The sequence below is a fragment of the Filicampus tigris genome, chromosome 19, assembly GCF_054856515.1.
Source record: "Filicampus tigris isolate MCC_2025a chromosome 19, RoL_Ftig_1.0, whole genome shotgun sequence".
In the NCBI taxonomy this organism is placed as follows: Eukaryota; Metazoa; Chordata; class Actinopteri; order Syngnathiformes; family Syngnathidae; genus Filicampus; species Filicampus tigris.
In genome coordinates this window covers 13,013,889-13,029,070 of record NC_141235.1, presented here as the reverse complement: position 1 = coordinate 13,029,070, position 15,182 = coordinate 13,013,889, and the positions used below count along the sequence as shown (strand labels likewise).

Sequence of the window (15,182 nt, the reverse complement as noted above, 5' to 3'; positions counted from 1 at the left end):
ATTTTTCACTGTCAATTTTTAGCACTCATCCAGCACAACTAAGGACAAAATGTATAATGTACCTCATCTGACATTAAGTAGGGTTATACCAAAAAAAAACAAAAAAAACCCGAACTGCCTACCACTTGTTGCTTTCTGGCCAACTGATTTCAATTCGACTTTGTGGAAGGGTGGCGCTTGTTTACTGTGATATTTCCACCGGCTGTACCTAATAAACTGGCGTGTGCGAGTATGTTGCAGTTTTTTTTAATATGCACCAAAAAAAAGACAAAAACCAGGACAGGGGAAAAACAAGATCGGGACTCCTGGAAAAGAACAACCGGTTGTGTCTAGTTAATTTAAACTCATAGTAAATATACAGTAAGTGTCTCGTTATCAATGATAATGTGATTTAGTCTAAATGCCAAAATGGTGTATGCATCCTAAACTGAGACTAATAAAGGAAGATAGAACTAAATTATGGTTAGTAAAAAAGCGTTTAAATCCATGAAAATGTAATCAGCTGTTGAACAATCTCTGAAGACAGTTATATAACACACACAACATAATCAACACACACCTCCAAACCATCCACTATCGATACCGCTTCTCCTCACAAGGGTCGCGGGGCGTGCTGGAGCCTATCCCAGCTGTCTTCGGGCAGTGGGCGGGGGACACCCTGAATTGGTTGCCAGCCAATTGCAGGGCACACAGAGACAAATCAACCTACCATGCATGTTTTTGGAATGTGGGAGGACCCGGAGAAAACCCACGCAGGCACGGGCAGAACATGCAAACTCCGCACAGGCCGGAGCCGGGATCGAACCTACGACCTCTGAACTGTGAGGCGGACGTGCTAACCAGTCGGCGGACGTGCTAACCAGTCGGCCTCCGTGCCGCCACCTTCAAACCAATTATCAAATATTTTATTTTATTTTACATATGGCTGGTCTAAAAATTAAAACGTGCAATTCTCCATGTTTGCCACACAAAGCGCCAGTTTTTGCTTAATAATTCAGAATTTTTAAAATGTTTTATTGTTCAGACCACTTCATCTCAGCATGTTTTACTGCTGTCCTTTTCCTGGTCACGTTAGGTGTGGAAATTCTTGGTTATGTTTGATTAATTTACCATCAACAGAGGGCTGCTGTGGGCGTGAACGTGTTTAACACAAGCGTTTTTCTATGAGCAGCTTCCATACACAGCCACCAGATGGCGATCGCCACTGTAATCACACAGCAACTTCAAGGATGCGTGCGACATTTATGTAAGAGAACGTCTTCGGAGATTGCTACATTATACTACGTTATTTTATTTTACACCGATTAATTAAAGATTTCCATACATAGCATAGTTACTTAAACTGGAGTACTGGCTTCCCCGTTCATCATGTAACTTAAATGTTTCTACATTTTAACGTGGTGTAACTGTTTCTTCGGTTTTGTGTGATAAAAAGTGAATTGGATTTTTTTTTTAAACCTCCAAAGAACAGCAACTACCAAATCATGTTATTCTTTTTCTGATGGTCAAGTTTGATGTGATATACATTTTCCATACCGTTTGTTTGGTTTCAGGATCCCAGGTAAACTCTTCTCTGCCCAGATCAACTCTGAAAGGGTAGATTTAAGGGCACATTTACCAATCCATTCACACCTGTTACAATTGAGTCTTCTGAATATAAATTATAAGGCCTGTCCATATGGAAACGCAATTGATATTTACTCTTTTTTTTTTTAAGTTGCACTTAAACATGGAATTGTTTAAAAAAACAATCTTTGTGTGTCCACACAAAGATGCTGAAATGCTGTAGTTGTTTCACCTTTAATACGAAACCAATATTGCAGCCGTGAGTACTGGCTGATAATTGATCTAGATCCAATCCAATATCCGCACAAATTATACATAATTACTTTGCAGTATGGCTTCTTAGAAAAGGGTTCAAGTGATATTAACGATTGTTTACAATATGTTCTATGCAGCCCCACTAGTCTAAACACAGCATTAAGTTTGATAGTGTTTGTGGAATATGAGTCAAGTAGTAAAATCCACCCGTTTTTGTCCATCTGAGGGGGCGGCCATTTAGTCATTTTATCTTGTTGACTGAAAATTAAATCACAGTTGCTCAGGTCACAACCAATCATGGATCAGCTTCAGAAAATAGGTGAGCCGTGATTGGTCGTTACGTGAGCCCTGAGTCACTGTGATGTCATTTTCAGTTGACAGAAAGTGGCAAAATGGCCACCCCCCTGAGCTGGCTAAAAACAGGTGAATTATACTGCTTAACTCATATTTCTCATACCTTCGCTGTCCTTTGAAAAATACTTAAGTCAATTTCTTTCATTATTTTTACGTGTGAATAGTGTTTTCACATGACCGACATTGCATTCATATGAACATTTTTTAAAAAGTGACATTTTTCACAGGACAGCGATGATATGCAATATTAATCAGAATCCCGTATTTAGACTAGTGGCGGCGCAAAGAACATATTATAAACACATTTTTAGTACAACTTCTTATATAGCACATTTCGCAATAGCTGCAGCTGTAACAAAAGCACTTTATCTACAACATAAAATAGCAATAATACAACAAAAAATTGAAAGCAATTTTTGGGTTGACTTTCCCTTTAAACAGGGAACAACAGCCAGCAACAGTAAGTATGGGAAAAACGGACCCATTTATAATTAACCAATGGGTTAGATTAAGTCCAACCCTAAAATGGCACAATGGTGAGTTACATATTTAATCATTTGTTTTCATTTGCTTCTATGCCGGTCATCAAAATGTTGACGTAATAAAGTGACTCACCCAGTCCGTGAAGAGGAACAAAGTTTAGGCACCAAGTTCTCCCTTTTTTATTGATGGACTTCCAAAACTGCATTCAGACGCATTCTGATTAAATTACATGTATTTGATTTATTTCATACAGAATAAAAAAAACATGCGCTCTTTCAAAGTGTTAGTGCGTTAGCCAGAGCGGCGTTCCGATCGGCCAATGACGCACGTTTCGGTATTTTCAAATTTAAAGTGTGCTATATTTTTCTCCTGGATTTCAATGACATTCACAAGGAAGGAGTCAGAAAACCTCCATGCTTCATCAGTTGCTGTCAGTCTCAGAAATGAATGAATCACACCCCTTTGGTGTTTGCACACTCATTTGCATCTTACGTGTGGTGGGCGTGTCAGAGGTCTGGACGGGAAAATATGCGTGGATGAAAAAAGTGTGCCAGCCCAGGCGCGTAAAAAAGGCTTGCACACAAACAGGAGAATGTAGACCCTGACTGTTCATTTCTCAGGATTCTTAGTACAAAATCAAGCTGAAGACATCATTTATCAGGTTTAATGCCACTAATTCACATCATCAGACACAACCCTCAAAAAGGATTTTGGATTTCAAGGGCCCCTATGACTATCACCTTGTAATCACACAACGTACAGAAATAATAGTCAATGAAACGCAGTCGTAAATACCCTGGCCGTCTCAGCTAGTGTCCTGTGAGAGTAATTTCTTAATCTTTCCAATTAAACTTCAAAATAAACCAAACCGTTGATTTTTTTTATGATATGTTTTATAAGTGGTGTATGACCACCACGCAAATATTTAAATCAAGAAGTAGTGAACTGTTCTGAAACGGTTTCTGAATACTAATGAGTGGGGAGTCTGATGATTCGGTTCAACTAGTCGTACTTCTTTTATCTGATCATACCTGGGAAGGTAAGCCAGACCCGGAGGCTCCGCCGTCATCCATACTATTGTGTCCAAAACCATACATTTTGGCATCTAAACCAAAAAGATAGAAATTGTTTTGAACCCTGAAGTCTCTGTGTAGGTAATAAAAAAGCAGCAAAAAAAAAAAAGTGTTTATCACAGTTTGTCTTTGTCCAGCAGCTCCTGTAGTTCGTTTCGGATGTCCTCTGGCAGCTCCAGGGGAGGCAGGTCATCCAAACACAAATCTTCCTGAGCAGGCATCTCCAGCGGGGGCAGCTGTGGGATGGCTATCTCCATTCCTTTCCTTGTGCTTTTCCTCTCCTGGTTGCCCCCCGTCGCCATGGCGCCCCCAGCCTGAGGGAGCACCCAGAGCTCCGAGCGCTCCTCAGCCCGCAGTCGGGTGTTTTCCGATTGTAGCCTCTCGTTCTCGGAGGTGAGCCGCTGGTTCTCATCCATCAGGTGGTTGACGAGGCGCCTCAAGTCTTCAATTGTGGTCTGTTGTTCTTCCAGGCGGGTTTTGTCATCTTTGGTGGTTTTAGAGCCCGGGCAGGGGGTCAAAGTTTGGTGGCTTCCGACCTGTCGAGTTTGAAGCTGGTAGAGTAGCGTGTCGTATTCTCTCTCCGTACCTCCTTCACACGCTGCAGCTAAGGGCGTGGCGGGGTTAGACTGGGACGGCATGAGGGGGGCGGGGCTTAAGCCGGGTCGGGCTCTTGTGGCCTCCCGACGGGCTTCCTTCTTCCAGCGCTCCTGGATAAGACGCTGCTGTTTAAAATGCCTGTCCCTCTGCAACTCCATGGACACACGAGCCTGCAACCGCAAGATCGACACTACGGTGAAAAGCAGCCGATGTAAGACGACACAATTTAAGCAGGGATGTAACGATTCACTCAAGCCCCGATTCGATTTTCACTTCCCGATTTTTGATTCGTTTTTTTAAAAAATTGCTACCACGGTTGCGGCCATCCGAAACACAATGATGTTTGGCGAAAACGCATCATTTGATCTACACAATCAAAATGTGGTATGCATCTGGAATGGAAAAAAGGAAACATTTTTTAGCACTCTAAATTAGTACATTCTGATGACCTAGGTATTTTGGCTTGTTAGGTGTTTGCTGTATAGGGCTCGCGGGTGCTGAGATTTGTCTCGGTTCGAATCGATTATTCGATGAATCAGGTTGGATCGATTTTTAATCGATTTTCGATTACTCGTTACATCCCTTCAATTAAGCACGCTTAATACAAGAACCCACATAAAAAACAGCTTTTACAATCATACATGTAACAACAGTGGGAGAAAAAGGTATGTGAATTTAATTTCTTAAATGTCTGCATAAATTGGTTTTAAAATGTGGTCCGATCACCTAAAGCACAGGAATAAACAAAATGCTTCAACTAATACCACACAAACAAATGTTTTCATGGGTTTTTTTTTGTTTTTTTTTAATAGAACATAAACATTCGCAAGACAGGGAGGAAAAAGTAAGCGACCCCTTGGATTGAACTACTGGTCGACCCTCCTTGAGCAACAAAATCTCAACCAAACGTTTCCTGTAGTTGCTGACCAGACGACAATCAAGATGAGTTTTGGACCATTTTTCTTTAACTGTTGCAGCAAAATTCCTGGGCTGACTGGTGGGAATAGCTCTCTTGACGTCATGCCACAGCATCTAAATCAGGGTTGAGGTCATGACTTTGATCGGGACACAAATTCTCTTCTTCTGAAGCCATTCTGTTGGTGATTGTCGTCTGTGTTTCGGAACATTGTTCGGTTGCAATACCCACATCCTCTTTTCAGCTTCAGCTGCTGGACATGGCCTCAAGTTTGCCAGCAAAATATTTTGATGAGCTTGTGAATTCATTTTTTCACCGATTACATACAACAAAGCTATCCAGGCCCTGAAGACGCAAAGCACACCCATACCATGATGCTCCCTCCACCATGCTTCACAGATGGGATAACGTTTTGATGTTGGTGCGCTGTGCTATTTGTCTTACACACAGTTGAACTTTGGTTTCGTCCATCCGCAGAATTTTGCCAGTAGTGCTATGGAACAGCCAAGTGCTCTTGAGCCAACTTCAAGCATGCTTCCTCCTTGGTGTCCTCCCATGATGGCATCTGCCAGTGATTTCTCTACGTCTTCAGGTGACACTCTAGGTTTGTTTTTGTTGTTGTTTTTTTTTAATCTCATTGAGCATTCTGTGCCATGCCGTTGCAGTCATCTTGACAACAAGACTTTCGCAATAGCTTTCTATTACATAGCAGAAAGTATTCCAGCTCTTCAAAAGCATTCCTTTCTGCCCACCTTTCATCAATATGCAACAAATAGCCCTAAAAGAAGCGTACAAAGCAAAAACGGCGCCTTCGTCGCACACCACTTGCAAGGGTTCCAAGTAGCCCATAATTTACAGTCACTGTTATTTTTATTTGGCCGGAGAAAATAGTTCAAACTATTCACTGGAACTGACTAAAACCACAGACCGGAAAAGGCTCACCTGTTTACAGTCTGTTGTCTTCATTGCTTCTGTCAGAAGTTCTGCAAAAGATTTGAACACACATTCAGCATTTATACAGTTTATAAATACTGTAATGATTTTACAATTTTCAGCATTTATGGCATCAATGTGTTGCTGTTGTTTTTTTGCTGAGGTTTTATATGGAATTGTATGCTTTTACCTGACTTTGACCAATCAGATGCAACCTTAACTCATTCACAGCCATTGACGAATTTACTTGTCTTTTCACAGTCCGGCCATTCAATACCAAAGATATTTATATTTTTTTCACCTTTTTTCAAATATTAGTGTAAAACAGGGTCTGAAAATGGCTGGCAGTGAATGAGTTAAATGCACATCAACTTCCAATAGTATAATAGTATCGAGGGGCATTACTAACACATTAAATAATCCATCCATTGTCCTTCAAAATCAAAAAAGGTCTCCAACACATAAGATGTCAAGAAACTCAAGATAGAACTATATCTCTTGATAATGCACAGGTGTCAACTCAAAGTCATTCCGGCCTACTTCAAAGAATGTAAATTATAAAACATATACTGTTTTGATTAACATTTTTTGCTTACCAAATAATTCCGTCAAGATTTCTTCATAATGTTGACGACTTGAGTATTAATCTACAATTTGTGATTTTTTTAAATAATGATGAAAACAATGGTAAAGAGTAGGACTGCTTCATTATGAAAAAAATATATGATCATTATTTTGGTAATAATGATTGATTATTTTGGTAATAATTGAAATCATGATTATTCAAACGATCATTTATTTTTTTGGTGCCAAACAAGAAAAATGTTTAACTCATTCACTGCCAGACATATTCAGGCCCTCTTTTATGCTAACGTTTGAAAAAATAGATAAATAAATTCCTGGGATTGAATGGCTGGACTATGAAAGGACAAGTCAATTCGTCAATGGTAGTGAATGAGTCAAATGTATAAAAATATAAAAGACAAATAAATAAAAGTAATTTCTTTTGGACCAAACAAAATGTATACAGTGTGTCCTAAAATAAAAAAAAGGTTCAAATGTATACATTCAAGTATGATATCCTTGTGTAAACAAACTGTGCGTTGGATATAAATGAATATTAATAATCATTTTTTACGATTATGCCAATTTTGTAATCGTGGTGTGTAATAATCGTCATTGTAATTGAACTTCGATTAATTGCACAGCCCGAAATTTGAGTCTGTCTCCAAACTTTTGACTGGTACTGCATATATACTGTAATTTCTGGAGTTTGACAAAATATTAAAATACTTAACGTATACAGTATATTTTACCGTAACCTTGGTAAAAATGCATGGCCGAAACTGTATTTGTTCAAGCAAAGATCTCTATGTACGTAATAAAAACAATATCTTTTTGGAGTTGAGCTCCTTTCGATTGACGCACATCGGAAAACTGTATTTTGTGTCATCTCGCAAACAAATAATACAATTGTGGTCTTTTGCTTAAAAAACAAATGTAGTAGTAAACATATTTAATTGCTAATCAAAAAAACATTCACGGTAAATGGACAATTTAGGACAAAAGCTGCCTCTAAAAACGACCAAATACGCAACACGTACGTGTAAAGCGGTCTGAGGACAGTTTGACATTGGCAGGATGACAAATAACTCAAAATATCTGAAGTGTCGCTGATGGACATGCCCGATATGCAGACAGCCTACCTGCTGCTTTTGCGTGGCATGAAATTGCCTCTTCATACTTTCCGGCAGCAAGCAAACGATCTGCCTTCCTGCATTGCTGGTGGGCCTAAAGAAGCATGCACAGAGTTCAGTGAAAAATGATGAAACAAAAGCTGTTGTCCGAATACATACATAACTATAGATGTTACTATAGACAGCTGTGTTCAAAAAATAATTCCTTGATTTATATCCTCACATCTCTAAAACCATCACTTTTTCAGGAAAAACAACAAAAAAGGTCATTGTTGAAGCATTTACATCAGGGGTCACCAACTCCGGTCCTCGAGGGCACCTGTCCTGCAGGTTTACAATCTCTCCCTGCTGTAACACACCTGATTCAAATGATCAGCTCATCAGCAAGCTCTTGAAAAGCCCGATAACGATCATTTTAACAGGTGTGTTACAGCAGGGAGAGTTTGAAAACCTGCAGGACAGGTGCTCTGGAGGACCGGAGTTGCTGACCCCTGATTTACATTGTCTGCTCAAAGACAGCAAGTCGTTTTCAAGCTTCAGATTGGTCAATAAATTGAAAAAAAATAATAATGAAATAACCCAGGTGCGAGACTGACCAATAGCATCAATTTGTGGGAAAAAAAAATAAAAAAATCATAATGACCAATTTTGACGTCTGAGTCTCGTTGACAATACGATTTTCATTGCTGTTCTGGGTAGCCAAAATGCTACAATGCTGCGACACAAGCTCAGAACGTCCGCAATTTCAGCTTTAGGAGTCATAGCCGTGTTTCTTCCGTGCCACTTCACGAAGTCTAACTACCATGAGTGGTAGCCACAGTTTTGCTCACGACGGTGGGTCAGATGACCTCCACAGTTGGAGAAGTAGTGAAAGAAATGTATCTTCAGTCTAGGTTGATGTTGTTGGGTTTTTTTTTTTTAATTAACTTAATAATCGAAAATTTGATCTCACTGTGATCTTACGCGGCTGTATGTGGATTGGACGAATAAACTCTGGAAGTTGGAGTTCTGCCATTTCAAAGACGACACAGCTTTGTGACTTATCACCATTTCCAGTTTCGATACTGTACCGTGACACCCCTAATGTGCATGTTCATATTGTGAAATTACCGTAAATGTCTTTCAAATATTATGCCGAATGTGTAAATACTGATCAAGTATGACAGTGTCAACTAGATACACACTAATTACCTCATTTAATATTTCAGTTGAATTTGAAGTTTAATTTGTCAGTGGATGGTACATACTGGAGGTGTCAAGATTAATTGATAACTAATCGATTAACAATCAACAACTATTTTAATCATCAAGTAATCGTTTAGAGCCGTTGTTTAACTTAAAATTGTACAAATCCTGAATTCAGCCTCTCAACATTAAATATTCTAATTTGTGTACCTGGGGTGATATTCCAAAAATAACACATATTTTATTTTCAGAATAAAAGTGCTACTTTTTGCAACTCTGACTGTTCCTGGCAATTTAATCAATCAACAATTAGCTATTGTTGGAAGTGTTTTAACCCAACATAGAGATACAGCCCACTCGTTCTAGCCTTCCTCCTAAAAACATTCGGAAATTGTCAGGTTGATTTAAATGCTTAAACGCTACTGTGAGAAGTAGAACTACATTTTAATAGTGTTGCTTAAATTAATCTTTCTGGCAAAGTATCATGATTTGATCGTTTCTTTGTATGTCTGTGCTTACTTCCAAGACCTGCTCTTTGATCACTTTGGCTAAATAAGTGTTAACTAATGCCAAATTAATGATGTATCATGGAAATTACCACTGGAAGTGACAGACAAGGCTGCAATGAACATGATCTCTAAGTGCCATGGTAATATCTTTATGTGAAAACCATGTTAAGGGTCACAGCTTTTATTTCGTTTCAATGCAAAAACAAACGTTTATTGACCCTATAAAGTAAATCCACAATTAGTAAGTATCAGTTTTTAACCTATCAAAGCAATTTCTATGTCATTGGAAAGCTTATTTCAAGCTTTTTTAAGCGAAATAATTTATTTTGCATGTAACATTCTGGATTGGTTTTAGAACACACCTAAAGACGTGCAAATAAGCAGCACACATGTTTACAAAAAAAAAAAAACGTACAACATAAAATGCAGCTTTTACTGTTAATATTTCCGTTTTGCAGTAACGTCGTGCATTGTAGCCTCACGATGTCATTAACGAGCACTGTTTGTTTGAACCAAATGTGTGAGTTTGTTTACTCGTGGCTAACACATAGGAAACCACAACAAACCTATGCGCAACCACAATTGGCCCATAAATCTATAAAACCCACCTTGTATCGAAAGTAATGCCAAGACGTATGAGATGCGTACCATGTCAACGCTAGCAGACAGCAACACAATAAAACACGACAACAGAAGAGTCAGCAGCTAATGTGCTGTGGGGAAAGCTAACGTAGCTTCCCATTGCAACCTACAGTAACGTTAGCCTGTTATTGCAACATCACGACCGAAACTTACGAGATTAAGCGGACTGTCAACGACCTCCATGCAGCCAATTCTTCGATGGTTTTCACTACATGAAGGTTGTGTCTGTCCCGCATGGACTGTCATTCGAACTGAGCCAGAAATCTGACCAAAATAAGTAGAGTATACGAAAATTCCAATCGGTGTCACAGTCGCCTACATTAACGACGCTACGTTACACGTCATATCATCGACAACATACCGGAAGTAGAAATGGTATCCTTAAAAAAATAAAATACACTGAAATATAACGCATGAGTGGTATTACAAGATAGAAGACCGCTCGAGCACATTATAATAACCACATACTTGTACAGGATTTTTGTTATTCTTTTAGAAGTAGAAACCATTTTAGCATTTTAGTAGTCCTACCGGAAATGTAACGCAACGGCCTATTGTCTAGTCTTTGTGAATTGACGCATGCACGTTTATGCCCTGCACTCACCAGGAAGTAAATTGGAAACGACGTTTACGCGACTACAGTATAATTTGAATATCTGCGTTTACTGCTACATTAGATCCATCAGTGCATTTTTTTGGAGGGACTCTGATGCAAAAGGAACGGGATATTGCTTATTTCGTAACATAGTTGGCAATGAAAAGTAGAAGCTATACGTGTCTGATATTGACCAGTATGGTCTCTTTATTCTTTCTCATGATGGTGCTGTACGACGTCTTTAGCCCCCAGCAAGCAATCAGCTCCATCCTCAGACAGGACTACCAGCTGCTGGGCAGGCCATTGTACAAACTGGACCTGAACTGGCCCAAAAACCCTGAACTCTTCTCCGGGAATGTGTTTGGGGTGGCTGTCAACCAGTATGCTGGTGTTGTGTATGTAGCACAGAGAGGTAAATCCTGTTTATTGGCAAACGTATTTTCCTGTAATATATGTCAATATGTTGTTGTGTGCTCCTGCTTTAGGTGACAATGTGCCCAAGGTGCTGGTGTTTACAACAGAAGGCGACTTCCTCATGTACTGGAATACAACTACCTTAGAGATGCCCCACGGTATATTTTTAGCAGATGCCAGGTCAAACCCAACTATCTGGATCACAGATGTTGGAAATGGTCCGTATGGCCACTGCGTCAAAGAGTACTCACCGTCAGGGAAGCTTCTGCAGGTAACCGCTTGATCCATAATTTAACACAGTGCTTGATGTTCATTTGATTATGTCAACTGCCAAAGGGGTGCTTTCGTTTTTTATTTTTGTTTTCTGTCTCAAATTTCCTGTGCACAGTTTGTGATGAGTAAATAACTTCCAAAGCAGGGTTATTCAAAGTCTGAGGCCTCGCCTACTCTCAATCATTGCACGACTTTGGTGAAATTTCAAGTCTGTGAATAGATCCAAAAATCACACTAAGTCTGAAATGAAGAAATGACGAGACTTTGGCTGAAGTCTGATTTCTCAGGTTTGCTTTTGTTTCTGTGAGACCTGAAAAGGTCTGATGAATTCCATTTTGTTCCTTGTACCCGTCAGGTGCTTGGTACACCGGGAAAAGCTGGCTCTGGGCTTAATCCTCTGCAGTTTGACCAGCCAGCTGAGATCTACGTCCATGACTCTGGGGAAATTTACATAGTGGACGGTGACGGTGGGATGAATAATCGGCTCATCAAATTATCCAAAGAACAGGAAGTGTTGTGGGTGCATGGAGAAAAGGGCCAAGGCCTAGCTCAATTCTACATCCCCCACAGTGTGACCATTGACAGTGCTCAAAGGGTATGGGTGGCTGACAGGGGGAACAAGAGGATCCAGGTGTTCAACTCCCTGACTGGGGATTGGCTGGGATCATGGGGGAGCTGCTTCACTGACGATGCACCTTACTCAGTCCGCCTCACCCCTGACAAAAAATACTTTGTTGTAGTCCAGCTCAACACCAACCAGATTTCACTACTGGAGGCACCGCCGGTGGGTTTAATCGGCCAGTGCAAGGTGGTCAGTGTGATTCAGCTGGCTGATGAAGTCAAGCCTCATTTGGTTGACTTGGACCTGAAGTCAGGGGCACTGTATGTGGCTGAGATTGGTGCCCAGCAGGCACAGAAGTTCACCCCCTTCAGCCTCGGTGATGGTTTTATATAAAACAGTAGTGAGATGCGCTAATGACAAATCAGAAGAATGTCTTGCTTTTTCCTTCCAGTGAAATCCCCAAGGTCAAACACAGCTTGTTTTGGGACGACCTCCGATTTGTTTCTCTATTTTCCCAAGTCGCACAATAAGTTAACCGCTCTAACGTTAAGACGATGAAACAAAACAGTTTAAACACTCTCTTTACTTTTATGACGACTAAGCTGTAATAAAACTAGTTTTGTTGATCGAATTGTTTTTTAAACGTTCTTAATCGCGGCACGAGCGTAAAGAGTTAACTACCTGTACTGTCCATTCCTGCGGGGTCTCCGGATGTATTTGAGAGCGGCTGTCTTGTTTCAGGGCTCTTCTAGCCCAAAAGATACCACGCACACACCGTCGAGAAACTGTTCATGTAAATAAGTGTTGAAACACGAAATTAATAACATACTCTTATCATTGTGAGAGGAGCCAAGCGGGTGTGGTGCACTTATCGCCCTAGACTTGAAAAGGTGTTCGACCGTCTTCCTCATGGAGTTCTGTTCTGTGGGAATACGGGGTACCCGACCTTCTGATATGGGCTGTTTGGTCACGGTATGACCATTTTTTTGGAGAGCGTTGCGGCATCCGCTTAGAATGCCGCCTGGCTGGCTGTCTCGCGATCCCCCAGATGAGCTGGACTCGGTGGCTTGGGAAAGGAAAGTCTAGGCTTCCCTGCTTAAGATGCTGCCACCGTAGCCCAAACCAAATGCATAAAAAACGAACTGATGGACTCTACCGTTAACTCATTCACTGCCAGACATTTTCGGAGCCTCTTTTACCCTAATGTTTTAAAAGAAAAAAAGAAAAATATAAATCAATTCCTGGGATTGAATGGCTGGACTGTGAAAAGACAAATAAATACGTCAATGGCAGTGAATGAGTTAATGACAAGTGACGACACATATTGCAGTGGCTTACTTGGTAGGGGCTATTGCAAGCGACTAATTTACAGTGCATATTCTTATGTTATGATTATTGAATATATCTAGTTATTCTTCTGGCACATACTGCCCCTACCAAAAAAAAACTTGATGCTGTCTGAAATGAGCTCCTGTAAGGTATTCTGAAGTCTTATTAGTTTTTGCGTGAAAAAAAGATACATATTTTCTCAAAAGATTTTATTGAATTATACAGCAAACTGTATGACCGTTTAAGGCATTCCAATTTGGATGGGTTATGGTTAATTTGATATTTTGTTGTTGTTGTTGTTGTTGAGTTTTTATCATCCAGCTGGATATGGCACAAGAAAGTGGAGAAAGACTTTACAAAGTTTTCATTTTGATGTTAATGTCCCTGGCAATTTTGCATGAAAACCTTTTAGACAAGTCAGCTTGGTAACTTCGAGAGCATTATGAACAACTACATTTAGAATACAAGTATTGATCGTTTTGAGAAGAATTTTTGACATGGCATTTATTTTGCAACGAAAGGAGATATTAACCAAATAAAAATGCCCTTTGATTTAAAATGTGTGCATGGGTTAAATATTGTTGCATTTATATCTTAATTTGGGTGTATCTGTTAAAAACTGAGTAAAGCCAGCAATTATTATTTCAAAATCGTTTCCCTAGTCAATTCCAAAAACCAATGAAACACCAGTTGAGTACTTTGCTTACAAGTAAGTCTGGCAAAGTCCAAATGTTACAAATACCACTTTCTCCAAAGATGAACATGTGATACTGTATATTTACTTCATCGGCTACAAGAAGACGTAATTTGCTTAGGTGGTTAGACTAGCGTACTTAATCGGGCTTGAATAATCCTATGTTGAATTAAAATTTTATTAACTTAAACGGGCAATTGTCTGAATGAAATATGTAACATTTTCACAAACCTAATAGTGACATAAAATTTGAATGGTTTGTGTTCTAATCACGTTACCAGATGTGTGCTGTAAAAGGAATGCTGCTTTAGTCAAAAAGAGGTGTAATTATTGTTTTTTGTTGCACTGTGACTGACACTCATGGGACACAATATTAGGTACAGCCACCAAATCTAAAATAATAAGTAGTCATCACTACTTATGAAAATGAAGCTTCGTGAAGCACTTGTGATATATTTTACTCCTCTAGATGGTGCTCTTGGTTTAAAGATAAAGGCTAGTGCAATGGAAATGTATTACATTTTAAACCAAGAGTGCCATCTAGAGGAGTAAAAGAAGGATCACAAGTGCTTCATGAAGCTTCATTCGTCCATCACTAAAGTATATGACACATTTGTGTTCATTTCTTCTGTTGCACTTGATTCGTGCAGTTTTGCCACAGTAGCCTCAAGATTCAATTAATAAAAAATCAGTTACATGAAAACAATGAAATTTTTCACAATGCATTAACTGATTAATCTACTATACGATCTAATGTAACTTGTGAATCCCATGTCAGTGTTTTGTGGTAATGACAATAAAGATTCTAATTTTAATTTCTTGGACTTTTGTCATTTCTTTAAAAATATATTGGTAAAGATCCAAACAAATGGACGATTCAACGAAAACGGGATGGTGAGGGTGCTGGGGGGCGGCTGCGGGGGACTTAGGGCAACGCTTAAATTTCCACAGCCTGAAGATTTGAATTCTGTTACCATTTTGGCCAGATCTCTTTTGTGCCACCTGAGGGTGACCTTTCACATCACAGTATACAGTACAGGAATCTTGCTAAAGGCATTGTGTTTGATATTCTTTTATGATCCTGGGTGAATAAGACACAAAGAAT

At 39.6% G+C, this 15,182-nt stretch overlaps 2 protein-coding genes across 2 annotated transcripts; one reads left to right on the top strand and one right to left on the bottom strand.

Moving 5' to 3' along the window:
• Nucleotides 1–2,809: 2,809 nt before the first annotated feature.
• nrbf2b (nuclear receptor binding factor 2b) lies at nt 2,810–10,558 on the bottom strand. The gene is made up of 4 exons (XM_086017674.1): nt 10,364–10,558; nt 7,884–7,968; nt 6,187–6,227; nt 2,810–4,498 (listed from the first exon to the last, which is right to left on the bottom strand). Exons 1-4 carry the CDS (start codon nt 10,454–10,456, stop codon nt 3,848–3,850), a joined length of 870 nt encoding a protein of 289 aa, XP_085873800.1. The 5' UTR covers nt 10,457–10,558; the 3' UTR covers nt 2,810–3,847.
• Nucleotides 10,559–10,767: 209 nt separating this feature from the next.
• LOC147129591 (NHL repeat-containing protein 3-like) lies at nt 10,768–14,892 on the top strand. Its single transcript, XM_086017618.1, has 3 exons — nt 10,768–11,217; nt 11,291–11,490; nt 11,848–14,892. The coding sequence occupies exons 1-3, from the start codon at nt 10,965–10,967 to the stop codon at nt 12,445–12,447; spliced, it is 1,053 nt and encodes a 350-aa protein (XP_085873744.1). The 5' UTR covers nt 10,768–10,964; the 3' UTR covers nt 12,448–14,892.
• Nucleotides 14,893–15,182: the final 290 nt, after the last annotated feature.

Bases quoted from the DNA above. Each gene is read 5' to 3' on its own strand.
- nrbf2b (XM_086017674.1), bottom strand. From the start codon at position 10,456: ATGACAGTCCATGCGGGACAGACACAACCTTCATGTAGTGAAAACCAT. The intron at 7,969-10,363 runs GTAAGTTTCGGT...ATGCTTCTTTAG, and splicing joins TTGACAGTCCGCTTAATCTC to GCCCACCAGCAATGCAGGAA. The intron at 4,499-6,186 runs GTGAGCCTTTTC...TTGCGGTTGCAG, and splicing joins AGACAACAGACTGTAAACAG to GCTCGTGTGTCCATGGAGTT.
- LOC147129591 (XM_086017618.1), top strand. From the start codon at position 10,965: ATGAAAAGTAGAAGCTATACGTGTCTGATATTGACCAGTATGGTCTCT. The intron at 11,218-11,290 runs GTAAATCCTGTT...CTCCTGCTTTAG, and splicing joins TGTGTATGTAGCACAGAGAG to GTGACAATGTGCCCAAGGTG. The intron at 11,491-11,847 runs GTAACCGCTTGA...TGTACCCGTCAG, and splicing joins CGTCAGGGAAGCTTCTGCAG to GTGCTTGGTACACCGGGAAA.